This window comes from Chanodichthys erythropterus, chromosome 15 (genome assembly GCF_024489055.1).
Source record: "Chanodichthys erythropterus isolate Z2021 chromosome 15, ASM2448905v1, whole genome shotgun sequence".
NCBI classification, from domain to species: domain Eukaryota; kingdom Metazoa; phylum Chordata; class Actinopteri; order Cypriniformes; family Xenocyprididae; genus Chanodichthys; species Chanodichthys erythropterus.
This window is the reverse complement of record NC_090235.1, coordinates 32,225,831-32,244,647: the sequence shown is the minus strand read 5'-3', so window position 1 is coordinate 32,244,647 and position 18,817 is coordinate 32,225,831. Positions and strand designations below refer to the sequence as shown.

Here is an 18,817-nt window from a genome sequence, read left to right as displayed (position 1 = left end):
AACCGCCATGTGGAAAATTTCGGTTTCGATTACTTTTCGATTAATCGTCCATCCCTATTTCATCTGTTACAAATCTACACACGTGACACTGCTTTGAGGGTCACTTCACAAGCTTTTCACAGTTGAATTTGAGAAAAAAACTACCATCAAATACACACTAAAACTAAAAGATCTTCACGACAAACTCTGAAAATAAGTTCGCTTTAACTTCAAGAAATTATGACAGAAATGTATCACTACTGTATACTGAAATGTTCTTCTCAAAGTAATAATAATATTAATATTTCGAAAATCATACAACAAAGTTTTGTTTGTTTTCGTTTTAAATTTATACAGTTTTGTTGTGTAACATCTTATTTGATAAACAATAAAAAGTCAGTTTTGTTGTAAATTGTTATATTTTCAAAAAGCTTGAATTAATTAAAATTTGTATAAATTTGTATTAAATCATAATCCCCAGAAAATAAAATGGAAAAGACAGAATTTAGGGAAAAATAAAATGGATTCCATTGTGCAGTTTAATTGTGAACAAACAAGTTTACATGTTTATATAGGTCTAACAAATATGTGGAAAGCATTTTCTTCCCCATTAATGGTAATTGAATAACTTGATAAAAGTCAATATCGTAAGATGGAAAAAAATATTGTGATAATAATTTTGGTCCTATGGCCCAGCCCTATTAATTAACCCCCTTAACTTTTTGGGTTTGCTTTAGTGATGCACTGTAATGTCAGAAACTGTAAATTAAATTGGTGGAAATGGCAAAATATAAACAAACTTTTGGTTTCTGCATGGTTTTGGAGGGCTTGGCACTCCTGTGGTGCGTTTTGACCATGAAAGCATCTATTTCATGCACACAACATGCTACAATGTCAGCGGTGTGGTCACACTTCATCAGAACCAAAATGCTAGAGTTCACCGTAAAAAAAACTCAACTCATTTTTTGCATGGGCTTTTTTGTTTTACTTCGTTCCAAAAGTGGAGATCGCTTTTTCATTTTGTCAGTTCAAATACATTGGAAAAAATCCATTAGATAAACAGTAAATTAAGTTTAGATTACTAAAATCAAAAAATATTTTTACAGTGTAGCGATTATGTAAAATTTGTTCAGCTGAAATATTGTGAGGCAACTCATTGTCCTAGAACTGTGACTGGTTTAATTTATTACCTGAGAAGACAACATTCTAAACAGAAATTTAATCAGTAAAATTTTTGTTTTTGGGTAAATGGAAACTGGTCTCTGTTAGGGGTGGGCACTATACCGGTATGAAATTGACTACCGGTATTATGATGTGCCATGACATAGATTTTGCTATACCGTGGATACCGTTAAATATTCATGAATTCTAATTTTACATTTATATTGTTTTGTTCAATTTTGTACTCTTTACAAGTTTTAACTAGTGATTGACCGATATTGATTTGTTTTAGAACCGATGAAAATAATTTGTGTTTGTGCCCGATAACTAATATGCAGAACCAATATTTATTTACTGTAATACTGACACAATTACAACACCACTGAACTGAACAAACCATTTTATTTATAACAATCACTCCCTCCTTGCATAGAAAACAAAACAAATCTTATTTATACACCAATAAATGGAGGGGTCTGAAAGTGCAAAGAAATAAAAGTGCACTGCTACTGCTGTTTTTGTTGAAAATTAGTAGTCTTTCATGTTAATTTTAATCTTCACATTACAAAAATAATTTTTATAAAAAGCATCAGCAACAACACTAATGTTAACAATAGCCTAAGCAAAATAAATGTAGAATGTCTCCATTTTCTCCATTTTGTTTTCAAATGGAGAAAATAAATTAAAGACAAGAGTCATATCAACTTTGCAGAAATGTAATACTTCATTTTAAACTACAGTTTTAGTAGATTTATAAGCTGTTTAATAGGCTAAAGAGTGAAAAATAATTCACTGGATAATGTTAAATAACTGAATGATATTCTCTGGAATATTGGAATATAACAAACAAAATATTGTATTTTATTGCATGTTTCAACTGGTATGTTATTAGAATTATTAATAATGTTTTTGTCATTATATACATTGATTATCGTCTGGAAAGTGCAAAATATCGTGATATGAATTTGAGCTCATATCACCCACCCCTAGTCATGGAATTAAAAAAACAACAACAACTCTGGTGCATTGCTAGTTTGCTTTTGATAGTTCACATTTCTTAGGGTGTGCCATGCTAAGCTCCACCTAAAACCTCTTTATGACGCATATAAACAGATTCTGAGTAGTTAAAGATTGTGGTTATGATAAGAAAACAATGTTCAGAAAATGGTTTTCCTTTGCCCTGGCTTGTCCTGTGGGATTGTTTGTAAGTTGTCTCTGGGGACACAGTGTGTGTGTTTGTTTACTGTAAAAGCATTTACACCCAGTAAATGAAATTCTGTGACGCTCCTCCAGTGTTTACATGAACTCCCCAAGACCCTTTTGGTAAACAAAGATCCTTCACTGGAACATGGCTGCTTTTTATTTTACTGTAACATTGTAAAATTTTTCTTCATAAATGCACCCGGACTAAAATTAGAGATGTTCCGATACCCCTTTTCCATTCCCGATACCGATTCCGATACCTGAGCTCAGGGTATCGGCCGATACAGAGTACTGATCCGATACCTGGGTACAGGGCTCTGAACCGGTTCAAGGAACGAAAATGAACGAGATTTTGACCGGAACGTAACCAGAAATGGAAACTGAATCAGATTTAATCATTTTGAACAGAAACGCTCATTTGAAATGGCCTTTAACCGGTTAATAACATTTATTTACGCACATGCAGCGGTTCGGTGAACGGAGAAAACAGAATAAAACTGTAGGCTTACATAACACATATACAATAAAAGGGAATATTTAGGCCTATAGGCTACGCAAAATATTTCACCATATAATTAGGTCTACATATTAACAAATCGAAAGTGGTTCATTGTGGCGCACTCCAATGATCTAGGAAAGGAAACAGACATTCTGCTTGTTTTCGTTATTTAAATGTCTTTTGTAAATGTATGAATTATGTCTGGCTTTTAAATTACGACCATAAACCATAAAATACGGAGTACAGTTTAGGAAAAAAATGTTCCAGTGGTCGCGATGGCGCCTCATGCGCGCGCACAAATTCTTGCAATGCTTACTTCATATCGCAGCTGTTAAATATTAAAATAAAATACAATCAACCAAACATATAAAACTTTACACTGCTCAATTCAATTCTGTAATACAATCTGCCGTCCTGTGACCACCGCCTGACTGTGCTGTTATGTGAAGGATGTTGTCGATAATGCGAGTGAAGTACAAAGCTTACATAATAAATAGCCTAATAGTTTAGCATTCGTCTCGAAAATGGAAACCGTGCCGAATGAGAGAGGTAGGCTTCAGATTCACTTTAAATTAATTGGTTTAGCATCTTTAGTTTTATTTCTAATAACCGTTTTTCACTTCTTCGCTGCTCTAAACAGTGGTTGCTTATGGCAACCCAGCACAACTTCCTGTCTTTGCATTCTGAGCCGTGAAGAATTGATTTCCGATTTGCTGCGTTAAGCAAAGATAGCGGGCACAACTAGATATTGTTTAAGAAAATGGTATCGGATCGGTACATGAGTTTAATTACTCACCGATACCGATGCTAGAATTTTTTTCTAGTATAGGTGGTATTACCGATACTAGTATCGGAATTGGAGTCGGAACTCTAACTAAAACGCTAATGCTTTTGATGTCTTTTATTGCCGTTTCATCCATAGACATATACCAGTGCCATGGAAAGATGTCTCACTTGGGTTCTAATATGCCATTAATATTCCTAACTCTAGTTTTATGATGAAATCGTTTTTGAAAAGAACCAGATCTAAAAACAAGAAACATGTTTACAGTTGTTACAGCCTTGGGGAAAATCGAGCATGGGAAAATTGTCCTTAATTTAAATGGAAAAATTTGAGTAATGTTGATATGTGTCTAAACAGCATGCCACACTGGTTAGACAATGAAGGTGTGTCTTGGCAATGTGTTCAACAGCGTCAGCTGTTTCACTTCTTTCTTTGCTCTTTATTTTTTTTATCAGCTCAACAAGCAAATGTTGTATAAAATGAGCGAGATCTGTTTGCACATACCAGTCAGTGCTATCAGGACGAGACTAAACCCATAGAGCAGAACATTGCAGATGTTACCTGTACTTGTTTTGTGTTTAGGAATATGATGCACCCCAAATGAGAGTAATGTTCATCTTCACTGTGGTTAATGGTATCTTATCTTTCTTGAATGTTATCAGCTTGCCATGGCATTTGTATTAAGGGTTCATACGTGTCTTTACGTGTGTTTTGACAGGTTATCCGAGTGGTATTAGGTGTATTTTAGGTGCACACAAGGAATCTGCCTTGAACACGTATAAAAGCATATGTTAGGCCAAATATATATGTTTAATAATTTTAAGTTTTCCTTTTTCTTTTAGTTGTTATTTGGGAACATGCTGGAACAATCATCCATCTCGGTTTCCTTGTATTACATAAACACAGATGAAGCTCTTGGCATCTGCTGTTAATAATAATTGCTAAAACTTGCTCAGGTCAACTGACTGAATGTTGAGATTCATCAGCTGGCTATGAAATAACAAAGGTTTTAGGGCTGCACGATTAATCGCATGATATTGATGAGAGTGTCTCATCAGTAAAGCCGGTTCTGTGATTAGCGGTAAATGTCCATCACCTGCTTTCAAATGGAGCGGCACTTAATATACAGAGCCGTAGTTCGCGGACAAGCTACGCAATATCGTGTTCATAATCGAAGGCGATTCATCTGCGATAATGAACGCGATATATTGCGCAGCTTGTCCGTGAACTACGGCTCTGTCTATTAAATGGCGCTCCATTTGAAAGCAGGTGATGGCGATTTCGCGGTAATCAGGGAACCGGCTTTACTGACGAAATGCGCGTGAGAATCGCATGCGATATATCGCCCAGCCCTAATTGGAACGCAGCATATGTTTTTGAAAATTTTAGAATATTGCTTAGAACGATAGGAATTGTGATGCACATTCCCACAATAACAATCAAACATTGTGCAGTGCCTGAAAACAAAGGTGACATTGATTGTAAAATGGGACTAATTTGGCAGACTATCTGCTTCCTTCAAGCACATGAGCAAATACTCTAGTGTGTTTTGAATGGAGGGTGTGAAAAAAGAAGAAAAAAACCCAGCTGGAAAGTGTGTGTTTGTATGCAGACATAGGTTGAAGTATTTCTGGTATGGCTTAGGTGCAGCAGAGAGTCTTGGATCATAAGAGGGAGAAACAGCTAATGCATACTGTCAAAGAGACTGTGGAAAACACCTTATTTTTGTGAGTCATTAAGTAAATGTCCAGTTATTCCCATGACCTCTCATGTGACAGACTGCTGCATTTTTGGGAAGCTCAGATGAGTCTCTTCCTTATTTTGTATTAAGTCTTTGTGCTAATCAATTGAGACTGATACTCTTCATCTCACACTTTGATTCATCACTACTGTTGAAGTCTGAAACGTGAGCTCAGAACTCTTGAGGCAGAGCAGATGCGTTATAGACCACAGCTTCACTGGTGTGTTTGTGAAAGGCCTGCAGGCAGGGCGAGAACTTATCTCTGAATGACAAAACGTATACTCATTCTCTTCTGTCACATTCTGTTCTGCTGTCTCAGGTTCCTTAACATGGTTTATGTGGCAATAGTTTATGTCCTTTTACAGTATCAGTGATGTCATGTCCCGTTCAAAAGTGGTTCTGCAGTCTTTTTGTAATTGTTTCATTACTGTGAACTTGCCGTTTTCAGCCTTTCATCAACTTTTCCACTGAGTCAGTTCTTCTCATCTTGGCAGTGTTTTAAAGAGTTTTCAGACAGCAGGAATCAATTTCAACCTTTAAACTTGCTGTTCACATGAAATTTGTGAACCAAACAATTACTATGCATACTTATTGCATATTGTATACTTGTATTTCTATACACAATTCTCTTTTTCAACACATTGTTTTATATTGTTTGTGTAAATATATTATTTATAGTGAGTCAGATGTTTAGTAACCAGCGACTTTCTGTAAAATTTTATTCAGCATTAAAGGAAGACAAAAGTGAAATTTATTCATGTGCATGTCGTTCCAAACTTGTTTAACTTTATTTCTTCTGTGGAACATAAAAAGATATTTTGAAGAATGTTGATAACTAAACCGATTTAGTGCACATTGACATAAAAAAAATCAAAATATCTTTGGTTATAAGAAAATCTTATAGTTTTGAAATGACATGTTTAATTTATTTAATTTTCAAATTTATTGCTTTCACTCCACATCTCTTTTCTTGTATCTTCTTGTATCCCTTGTATCTTCACTACCACAAATAATCTTTCCTCATACTACTTATTTTTAAATTGTAAATGGTTGCAAATATTATAAAAATTGTAGTCATAAATGCTTTGACATCTGAAAATTATGTAGAATCATCAACAAAATATATTTCAAATGAGATGGTCTGTCTTCCATTGTGTTAGATGTGCAATCTGTCTAACTTAGTTTCTGTCTCTGTTTCTCTCACAGATCAGGTCGAGATCCAGCCTGGTGACTCCAAACTGACACGTGTGTCCCAACTTCAGCTGCCTGGCTCAAGGGAGCAGCTTGCTGAGAGTTCACCACCATGTCTTAACACCTCGCACTCCCCTCTGAAAACCCTGTCCCCCCTTCCCTCTCTCTCCCCTCCCTCCCCCTCCTCCTCTTCCTCCCCTTCCCTTCCTGTAGAAGCTTCCCAGTCCTTTGGAAACCACAGTGCCTCCTCTGGAGAAATGAGTCTGCATCAGCAGCAGCAGGGGTCCGAGAGGGACCTTGCCTCTGCCGCCTCATCCGTCAGTCTACCCTCTGTACGGAAGACTCCTAAAAAGCGCCGCATCTCGCTGCGCTCACTGTTCCGTCGTCGCTGTGGGGACCCCAAATCCCGCAAATCACGGGCACTAGCCGCTGGAGTGGATGGCATCGCCAGTGTGGAGAGCGTGCACTCGGAAATGTGCCAGCAGCAGGACCATGCCTCTGCACTGTCTGCACCCGGTGTGGCCTCCACCTCATCTTCATCTTCCTCATCCTCAGCCTCCACCTCTGAGCTGCTGGAGTGCCCATTGTGCCTGCTGCGCCACACCAGAGACCGTTTCCCTGACATCATGACATGCCACCACCGCTCGTGTGCCGACTGCCTCCGACAGTATCTACGCATCGAGATATCTGAGAGTAGGGTCAACATCAGCTGCCCAGAGTGCTCGGAGCGATTCAACCCTCACGACATCCGCATGATACTCAATGACCGTGTACTCATGGAGAAGTACGAGGAGTTCATGCTGCGCCGCTGGCTGGTGGCGGACCCTGACTGCCGCTGGTGCCCTGCTCCGGACTGCGGGTAAGTGCGCTTTAAAAAAAGAAAAGAAAAAAAAAAACATTTATTTGAAATAAATATCTTTTGTAACATTATAAATGTCTGCCAATTTTAATCAATGCGACATGTTTTTTAATAAAGTATTAATTTCTTTCAAAAAATATCTTACTGACCAAAAACATTTGAACATTCATATGCAGACTTTCTGCATACATTTGTAGCATGGACCAGTGGCAGATCATAGCTGTCCAAGCTCAGGCACACATGAAACCAGTGCCAGGTCAAAAAATTAGCAGTGTTCTTTAAGCATTGTTGAAATACTATGATTTTTTATATATATTTTAATTTAAGTAACAATTTTATTAAATTTTTTTCAATGGTTTTAGATTATAATAGCCCTGGTCAAGAATCGTATTTTGGATGAGAAATGTATAACTTTTTAAAACTGTTGTAATTGGCATCTATATTTAAATTATAATTAATTAAAAATTAGCATATTAAATTTTCAATTAGGGCTGTCACTAATGATTGTTTTGCAAATTTGTGATTAATCAAGTACATTTTTTTTTTTTTGTGGTAATAAAATAGACCTAAGTGAACAATAACCTTTAAAGTGACTTAAAATACATGGGTATAACAACAATGTGGCAATAATAATTGGTTCAAATAAAGCGTAAAAAGCAAGTAATTGTATGGTTTTATTGAACAACACTTAAAATACATAATGTAATATACATAGTCTAAAATAAAGTCAATTTGTGTATATTACATTTTATAACAACTGCTGCATATGGCGCCAAATGCCAGCTGATTGTTGTTGCACTTTACAGCATGATCAAGTCAAATGTCATTAATTCATTAATTCAAATGTCCACTTAATCTTTAATATTTGGTCACGTCTTTACAATAAAAAAGTAGCAGCCACAGTAATTTCGTGAACAAGATATGGACATCAAAACATGCAAACTCAGAGAGGGTTTAAACTTATTTTAAAATTGTGATGAACAGTTTGCATATTTAGTAACACTGATGTATTCTTCTGTGTTAGCTTAGGTTTATAACAGATTTATGTTACAAATCTGGTGAATTGGCACATATTGCGTAGAATGCCAGATGAATGTTATGAGCAACCCAAACTCACAGCATGTGCAGATATGGAGAGCTGCAGAGAGACACTCCATGCATTTAAATAACACCACAACACTTAGCATGAAACGCAAAGCGCGTCAGACTTTATGCATTCCCAAATGCATGCTATTGGAAACCCAAGCAAACAGCATACGCAGAGAGTGAGTTTGTGTGGAGCAGCATTTACTGAGAATGGAGTCGCTCTGAGACAGAATAAACTCGTAGCCTGCACACGTAAATAAAGTGACACCCTGAAACCCGTAGCATGTATATTCATTTAACTGAATCGCAGCATTTGTGATTTCGCAATGGCACTATGCTATATTATGATTTTAAATGGTTTTAATATATCGTGCAGCCATTGACAACTTTCTAATAATGCGGTTAATGGATTCTAGTCTGTGAAATAGTTTTTTTTTTTTTTTTTTTCTCAAAATCGAGTGCTATAATTTTGAGCAATTGTGACAGCCCTAATTATGATGTTGATGTAACATCTCTGCACTCTACACCCTATGTGATACTGTTGGATTGTCATCACCAGTACAGCACTATGCTATACTGTTGCTATAGCAGCATGATTGGAGTCGGGGTTTCCATGACATTTTTTTTCTTGATTATGTTGCTTTGGTTTAACTGCATGGCTGTGATGTTGCTACAGCTGCCTTTGTGTTGCCACAGCTGCTATGTCTGCATGTTGTGTGTATTTGCTTATTTGTGGGCTGTTTGTTTTGACACGCGAGTCTTAGGAAAAAGTTGAGGTCATTTTGTGTGTGTCTGTGTGAGAGCATTTATAAACAGCCTCTTACCTAAATTGACTTTAGAAGTGTCAATATATACATTTACATGCACAGTTATAATTGAGCTAAGCTACCCTAGGTTTAACATAGTCGAGCTACAGTCTTAAAGGGTTAATTCACCCAAAAATTACTCACTCTCAGGCCATCCTAGGTGTCTTCTTTCAGGCAAACATAATCGGAGATGTATTATTTAAAAATATCCTGACTCTTCCAAGCTTTATAATGCTAGTAAATGGGGGATGCGATTTTGAAGCCCCAAAAAATGCATCTATCTATTCTAAAAATAATCCATACGGCTCCAGGGGGTTAATAAAGGCCTTCTGAAGTGAAGCGATGGGCTTTTGTAAGAAAAATTTCCATATTTAAAACTTTATACACTAAAATGACTAGCTTCCAGCACAAAAGTAACCCCTGGCGCTGATGTAGGAGTATCGTAAGCTACAGAAAAAAAACTAATATAAAACAGTTCTGCTGTTTAACATTTTTGTAGAAACTGATATACATTATTTGTTTTACGTTTCTTTTTCTTTTTTTTAAGGATTCTTTGAATAGAAAGTTAAAAATAACAGTATTGATTCCAAAATTTTGAAAAGTAGTATAAATGTTCTTATTAAAGGCCCCAGAGAGTTTTAATTGGTAGGGCTGTGACGGTAGGCATGACAACCGCGCCACCGCGGTGGTGAAGTTGCCGTCGTGGAGTGTCACCGGCGGTAGTGTTTTTTTTTTTATATATATATAATATGAGGTCGCGTTAACCGAAAATTTTCCGTCATTAATGATTGATTTATTTTATTTTTTTAGCAGTGGCGGAAAAAATCTGCAGCCCGTCCGTCTTTTTGACAGATTATGTAGCTTGTAAATGTAATTCCCACCCCTGTCCAGTAGGTGGTGAGCGCGCTCCAGTGTGGCAGCAGAGCGCGAGTTCAGTCTCCAGAATAAAATGAAAACAGACGAGCACCATAGTTTAAGTCAATTTTATAATAATAAAGTTACTTATGCTTACTTGCATAATTAAGTTTTGTTATTTTTTTTTTACTGACTATAAGTTTATGGTCAATGAATGGCTTTTCTGAGGTATATTGTTATGTGAAATTGTTTGCAACACTGATGATTGATGTGATACAGATTTCGGTAAGCTACATCTTTCAACATATTTTTCGATTTTCCTTCATGTTTATTTCGTTCTGTACAGTGTTAAAGAGGAAATGGTGATCGCATTCACCCACAATCCGTGACAAGTGTTCAGGATAACTGAAAAGTGACGCAGTATTTGATCAACTTTCTTTTCATAGTATAAATAAATGCATAGCCTATGCCTATTTGCTTATCTTATAAGTTCATGAATAAAAATGAAAATGTTGACTAAATCAGAAGCTATTAAATGACTTATCAAAATATACAAAATTCAAATGACGGGTAATTGATTATGATGGATTTTTTTACGATTCTGTCCATCAAAATGACGGTGAAACGCAAGTCTAACACAACCTCTGATTTTATATAATCAGATATATACATATATACACACAACCAAACCCCGCCCCCCTTTGGACCCCACCACCGCAACACCGGCGGTAGTAAAAATTTGCCACCGTCACAGCCCTATTAATTGGTAATTTTGTTACAATGAACACTGTGATAATGGGCAGGGATTCAGCTTTTCTCTTTTTGCTCAGCTTGGACTCTGAGCCAAATCTGTCTGGGACGTCATCTGAAGTTTACACAAGCCAAAGGCACTGTATTGTGTTGTGATCAGCGCTTTTGAAGGCCTGACACTGGTGACACTGTCACTTTGAATGGAGTCTTTTATCAGGCCAGTGGAGAGCCTGGCAACATGTCTTGTCATGCTAAGCACTTGTCTCTGCACAGATTTGCATCCAGCTGTGCCCTGTTTAAATGATATGACTTTTTGAGCTGCCTTTTTCCCTTGTCCTTTTTGATAATCGTTTACACTTGTTTATTTTCTCAATGGGCACTACTATAACTGTCACTTTAGTGCTGAAGTCTTCAACCATGCTCTTCAGGGTCACTTGAAAATACAAAGGCAGGTGTGCTGAAGCAGGTTGATAAATTAGGTACTTTTGCTAGGTACTTTTTAAACAAGCATCAAAGCATTAACAAGAATGTAAGAAAACAAGAACTAGTCAATGTGTCATCATGGCAGGTTGCCATTTTGTGGTATGCTTTGAGGGGTGATCATAAAGAGATTTCTGGAAATGGATAAGTGCACCTCCTATCAAGAAAGTTTGCATGTATTTGTTTACTCTTGTGTATTGTCCAAAAGCATTTGTGCTCGAGGGCCAAACATCAGATACAGGTGAACCAGAGAAAAGTGTTATAATCAGGGGTGCACATAACTTTTTCGGTCAGTTACTCAAGTGAGGACCAGGAGATGGTGTTTGGTACTCACCCCATATGTAGTGTGGTCTTAAGTGCAGTCTTCCTCACTGCCCTCCTCAGTGTCACCCCCACTGTCCTCTTCTTCAGCTTCCTGCATGGTAGATGATGAAGATGCTGCAGATGCACTTCCCTGTCCTTGGTTTAGCGTACGATTAGCTGTCTCCATCCACAGGTCAACAGCTTGCTTTGGGTCAAATGTCTCTGTGGTCTGCTTTGACAGGTCTGCATCAGGGCTGAGAGACGAGCATGTGACAGACGGGATCTGTACTTGGTTTTTTATTATCTTGAGATGTGAGAATCCTCTCACAAGCTGCACTGCTTAAAGGCAGTGTAAGGGACAGCTTAACCACCTTGTCGATGTAGGAGTAAGCAACTGGGTTACTTGTATTTACTATTTGGACCAAGTCATACACAGAAGAGGCTCCCAGGCATTTTCCTGCCTGCTTTAAGCGCATCCATTCTGTCACAGTGGTGTCTTTGTCAAGTTTCAATGTGGCCTCATATTTCTTGAGAATGCTGCAAACTTGTTTCTTAAAACTGTGGAGGTCTTGCATTTCCTGAGGCCATGTTGAAGGATCAAATACTAAGAAATTATCTCATGAGTCATATCTGATTTCAAACTCTTCAATTAATCCTCTCAGTAAGTTTGTCTAGTCTCTGTCAGCGTCAGCATTAGAAACAGTGTGTGCCCTGTGGCCTTCACCATCAAACAGAAGTGTGAACTGTCCAATGGCAACCATGAGTTCATCCTTACATTCTCCAATGGTCAGATTTTCCTTCTGAAACTTACTGGATGTGGTCTTCAAAATGCTACCAATGTCAAGCATATTTGACAGAAAGCACTGAAAACGCTCAGTGCAGATATGCTGCAAGTCACTGTTATCACTTGTAGCCAGTTGCATTTTAAGGGCTGGCAATAGTCTTGATATTTTTAACAGTGTTTCATGCCTCCATGCAGACCATACGATATTATGAAATAGGGGTGTAACGGTACACAAAACTCATGGTTCGGTACGTACCTCGGTTTTGAAGTCACGGTTCGGTACAGTTTTCGGTACAGCAGGTGGAGAGAAAACTAAACATAAAATTGCTTTTTTTTTTATTATTAAACAGAGGTTTACTGAACAAATTGTGTTTTTGTCTTTAAATATATTAAATTAAATTAAAACTAAAAGTTTCTTAAGGATAAAAAAAATGATCTCTGCTAATGCTATAAACTATGTAGGGAGCCCTAACTTGAAAGAAGCCCAAACTATTAGCCTAAATTCAATTGCTTTTTATTTTTAGATAAAATAATCAACACTCAAATAACAAATTGTATGCAAACCTGTAAGCTGCACCTAAGGCAGTTTTTGCATTAACTTCTAAATGTTTTTACTCCAATTTGTTGTTGAAATATAATCATTTCTACACAGTGGCTGTTATTTTAACATCAGATTTATTTAAACATACATTAAATAGCCTAATCAGGATATCACTGAAAGATTAAGTAAAATAATGAATATATTGGCTAATAGAGTGCATATATTAAGCGAAAGAGTTCATTTCTCTAGCGAACTAACAAGCTGTGAACACTGAATGGCTTTTCTGAGGTAAATGCATCATGACATATTGTTGAATACGGACGCTTTCATTGATGTCTTTCCACCATTGAAACACTGAATGAGCGTTTACATGAGAGATGACCGTTTCAGTAAGTTGTACTGAATCTTGCAACATACCTTCAGATGTTCTTTCATGTTTATTCTGTAACTAGTATTGAGGAAGAGATTAACACTTTCACTTGCGCTCCGCGCTCGCGCTGCTGGTTGAACTGAGGCGCCTGTACAGTGATCTGTCACCCCACATCAAAGCACGTCAAAATGGCATTTTCTGTTTAAACTTCATGATTTCGTGTACAGAATTTGAAGGATGACACTTTGTTTCTTATCGAAAGTAACAAAACGAAGAGCTTATTGCGGTTATTGGTGGTGAATATTGGTTGCAATGTAATGCTTCAGTACACACGTGCACCGTACCGAAAGCCCTGTACCGAAACGGTTCGGTACCAAATACGTGTACCGTTACACCCCTATTATGAAACTTACCCAGTTTCACAAAGGAGATCCCATTTTCTTCACACAGCTTCTTCAGTTCAGCAGTTTTTTTTGCTCCACCTTTTTGTAAATAAAACTGCAGCAGCTTGACCACAGAGCGATTAAATGTGAAACAGTAAGGAGCGTTGCGATCGGCTGATTTTGCGCAATTCTCCAGTGTGTGTGCGTGATTCTCCAACCACAGCAAGTCGCCGGAGTTTTGGCACAACGCCGTTGTACATACCGACGTTGACAGCAGCCCTGTCTGTGCACACAGCGACCAACTTTGTTGTCCAGTCATCCAAGCCTGTGTCCTGGAAAAGTCTCACAAGTCTGTCTGTTATGGCCTGCGCAGTTCGGTCAGCACCCAATTCAATCAGTCCAATAAAGTCTGAGGTAAACTCTCCGTTACTGGACACGGACACAATGTAAACGATTTCCTGCTCAGTTTTTGTGATGTCCTCAGATCCATCAAAAAGCAGCCCCCAAAATTCAGCAGACTGCAACTTGGCTCGTAAATCCCCGCTGATGGCGTAGGCGATGCTTTGCATGATCCGTGTGCCCCCTTCACGTGAATAAGCACCTCCGACATTTATTCCTAGCCGCTTCAGTAACTGAATATCCTCATAAGAAGACACGGGACGTGCATGTTTAGCTTTATGTAAGGCGAGAAGAAAAATGTTAAACAGAGCTTTCCGCTGTTCTTCATTCAGCTTGTCTCGCCATCTGGCAAGTGGGCGACTGGACATTTCTTCTTGGCTAGCATGTTTATTAGCAATGGCTTGCACCACATTCATGTGCTCCTTGCTCTTTTCATGTTTGTCAAATAAAGGATGGTTGAAATTCTTTGAGCCTTTATAAAACACACCTGTTTTGTCTGCTAGATGTGGATTTGAGCGGCAAATCTTGCACCACATTTCAGTGTGCTCGTCGTTAGCTTCAAGCCACGGCACATCTTTGAGCCCCTTTTCCGAAAAAAATCTTTTTTTCGACTCTGGCTCCAGTTGACGTTTCTTTGTAAGTGGCGAAACGCCAAAGAAGCTGCTTAATGTCTGTTGCTTTTTGGACATCGCGGATGACAAGTAACATGTAAATTGTAAGTCTAGATGACAAAATCAGTCCGTATGCAAAGGCGCGGAGTAACACAGGTGGCATTACGCATTCCTGATTTGTCGCGCATGCGTACCTGCGTACCAGTTATGTGCACCCCTGGTTATAACATTTCAATAACAACTATTTTCAACATTGATAAGAAATGTTTCTTGAGCACCAAATCAGCATATTAGAATGATTTCTGAAGGACACTGAAAAACATGACACTGAAAAACATTGACTGAACATTCAGCTTTGCCTTCACAGGAAAAAACTAAATTGTAAATATATTCAAATAAAAAAGAGCTAATTTAAATTATAATATTTCACAATATTACTGTTTTTATTGTAGTTTTGATTACATAAATGCAGCCTTTGTGAGCATAAGAGACTTTCAAAAACATTACAATTTTTTAACTTTTGAATGGTGGTGTATAAATATTAACTAAATATAATATATCTAATTAGGGAGTCAGATGTTTACTGCTCTGGTTTCAGGAGATTCAGTTTATTAGATTTATACAAACTTTTATCTGATTTCATGAGTCGTCTTGGCCATTTCATGAAAAGTGTTCTTAAATCGGACTATACTCGTTGGACTGTATGTTTGTTTTTGCATGCAGTCAGTGAAGACAACAAAATTTATTAAATAAATGCTGCCTTGGTGAGCATAAAACATTTATTGCATGTACATAGACAATAAAAAAGCTCCAGACTGTGTGAATAGCCTCAAAATAATGTGGACTTGACTCTCTCCAATACCCCTTTTCAACAGTTCTAGTGCAAGTTCCCAGCCCTTGTCCTATTTAAAGATAAATTTAAACTTGTTTGAGAACGTACAAATGATAGTACCGGGAGTTTATGCGAGCTGCCGATATGCTAGGATCACTCCCAATACTGTGGACAGCAAAACAGAAGTGCCTGCACAAACACCAGGATGCGCACCGTTAGATTTTAGACTGTTTATCGTCAGGTAAACATGTAGCAGCAATACGTCACTGTTCGTTCCTCGTGTCTGTGGAAATATGCTGCCAGTTCTCAACAGGCTCCAGTTCACTTCACCGTGAACTATTCTGGTGAAAAGAGCTACAAGAGAACTCAGGTGGCCCCCAGGTTATAAAACTCTGTATTAGATAATAGGATAAAAGCAAGCGACCCTAATATTGAAATAAAGGTTGCACAAGCATGCTTTAAGCAGACATTTTGCAAAAAGTATTTTGGGTTTTAAAAAAATACTTTATAGCCTTACTGTTCATAATGAAGATAAAGTATTTGGACACTTTTTGGCTACCAGACATTAGTAGAGCATGTTCATAGTTGATGTGAATAGCAGTCGGAGTGAGTTGCATTGATTCTGCATTGTTGCACTGCAGGGCAAATGAGGTTACACTCTTGGAAGACAAACATATGCAATGTTTAAAGATTTGCACATATTTTCGGTTTAGTGGAAAGGCTATGTGTCAGGTTTCATGCTGTGTTACATGCAGTGCTTTCTTTGTGCTGTGGACTGGAAAACTCATTTGACTTTTGTTCTTGTGCTGTCACTATCCTTATTTTGACATTACTGTCTTTTGTTAGGGTTGATTGTAGATCAGACGGGGGGGGGGGTCTTACACTTTACTCTTACTCTCTCAGACTCCTCTAGAAATATGGGCAACTCTAATAACAAAGGCCACATTGTTGGTGGAGGTCATGGAGGCTTTTCTCAGGCTGAAAACAGACAGTTCAGAAAAATGGCATCTGGTTTGCGCCACAGAGTTGTAGCTTCTTTTGTATCAAATTAAATTGTAATTTTGTCAGTCCACATGCAAACATAAGACTCTTTCATGAGGTTTTGAGAACATGTCTGTGTTGCTGGAACAACTGACTGATCCTGTAGCATCTGCCCTCTTGTGACTTTCCAACAACCATTATCCCTGCAGGAAAGCACATCTTACATTTGATTGGCTCTCATTAATAAAGGTTGGGTCATGATGACCATTGCCTATGGTAACTGATGATGCCATCAGTTTAAATTAGCAGGGCTGTTAATCTAGATTGATCAAAAAGACCCGCCATTTATGCTGTTACCAGATAGCTGCAGTTATATAACATGGCATGTTTGTTTTAGATAATGAACAAACATGAATTATTAGTAAACAATTAGTTTCCTGTAATCGTACTAATATATAAATCTTGATTTTTTTTTTTTCTGACTTGATGGGTGTCCTCAGATGTGTATGAGCTAATGCATCTTTTGTAGTATGCTTGTGTATAGCTGTGAAAGTATTTGTCTGTTTGATTTGACAGGTATGCAGTCATTGCCTTCGGTTGTGCCAGCTGTCCAAAGATCACGTGTGGTCGTGAGGGCTGCGGAACGGAGTTCTGTTACCACTGTAAACAGCTGTGGCACCCAAATCAGACCTGTGACGCCGCACGACAGCAGAGAGCTCAGAGCCTCCGGCTGAGGCCCTTCAGATCGTCGTCACTCAGCTACAGCCAGGAGAGTGGCGCTGCTGGTAAGCCCACAAAACACAAACTAACACGCGCCTAAAAATATTTTTCCTTTAGGGCTTTTGGTGAAGAACCATGGCCACTTAACATCAAAGTTTGGTCTGTTTAATTGGTGTGATATCTGTTATGTCAGATGTGGGCCTTACCAAAGTCTGGGATATGATTCAAATGAACAGCAGTTTGGTTTGCATATGTTTTTATTGGGTAGAAACTGCTATTTGTCGATCAAAATAAATAAATAAAAATCCCATAATCAGAAATGACTGAAGGCCAGATTTACTAAACAGGACAAATTAGCATGAGACCACATCTACTGTCAGTGTGCAAAGTAAAGACCACAACACAAATTATTATAGGGTCACAAACAAACAGAGCCAATGATAATCTGGTGCAGAAAATTAGAAATAACGTGGCTTGGCAAACTATATGTTTGGATAACGAAAAATGAACGATAAATGAACATGAGTGGAGAAAATTCTCTCTCTTCTACCACACTGTCTGTTTTCTGCCATTTCTCCTTCTTGCGACAACTTTCATAACATGTCTAGTGCAAAATGAGTTAAGAAATGCCTTTATTAGGTGTTAAATAATGGTGCAATTACCAGTAAATTGACTACCGCAAACATTGGTAAATTACGTTCCATGATTTATTTAAATACTCTTCTTCCATATATTTTGCATCTGAAAGGGAAACTTTTACAAATGCTTATGCAATAAGGTCAACAACATAAATAACTGTGAGAAATTAGCAATGAAAAGCCTTGGACACCGTATGTCTTTAGTAAATCCTGACAGTAGTTTTTGAATGCCAAAAGAGGTTTTGCGCTGTTGCAAGCTGTTAGTAAATCTGGACCTGAAAGTCATGTAAATTCATTTCTAATAAAGACTGTGAACCATTACTAATATTCAGCTCTTGAAACTTCTGGAATAATGCATTTTTCAAAATAAATTATTACAATTTAATAAATTGTTCCCAGCAGAAAAACAATTGTCTTGAACAGTGGGGGGCCTCAGATTCACGAATGCTGAGAATCACTGCTCTAAAACCAATCAAATTCTCTCTAGAATAAGAATGCCATCTCTCCCTTATGAAATCAAATACTGTGGTTTGTACAAAATGATCAAACCTAATGTGAAAACGTTCAAAATCTCGGACATCATGTCAACAAGGAGTTGTTTTAACCGCTGTTTCTGTGTCCCCAAAGCCGATGACATAAAGCCATGTCCCCGCTGTGCAGCCTACATCATTAAGATGAATGATGGCAGCTGTAATCACATGACCTGTGCTGTGTGTGGCTGTGAGTTCTGCTGGCTCTGTATGAAGGAGATCTCTGACCTGCACTACTTAAGGTCAGTGTACTGAAGACCACTGCAATGTTCACAATATAAAGCCAAATGACATAAATCAGACGTAACTGCATTATTGAAACTGTGAGAAT

General features: G+C 37.8%; 1 protein-coding gene across 5 annotated transcripts in view; it reads left to right on the top strand.

The window, feature by feature from the left end:
• The window catches only part of rnf19a (ring finger protein 19A, RBR E3 ubiquitin protein ligase), a 43,036-nt gene that overhangs the window by 12,812 nt on the left and 11,407 nt on the right, over positions 1 to 18,817 (top strand). For all 5 annotated transcript variants that reach the window (XR_010897271.1, XM_067411085.1, XM_067411088.1 and 2 more), the window contains exons 2-4: positions 6,574 to 7,417; positions 17,175 to 17,383; positions 18,584 to 18,728. Coding sequence is in view for 4 of the 5 variants with exons in the window: in XM_067411085.1 (XP_067267186.1) it covers positions 6,574 to 7,417; positions 17,175 to 17,383; positions 18,584 to 18,728 (1,198 nt within the window). In the remaining variant the exon portion in view is untranslated. The remainder of the gene's footprint in view (positions 1 to 6,573; positions 7,418 to 17,174; positions 17,384 to 18,583; positions 18,729 to 18,817) is intronic.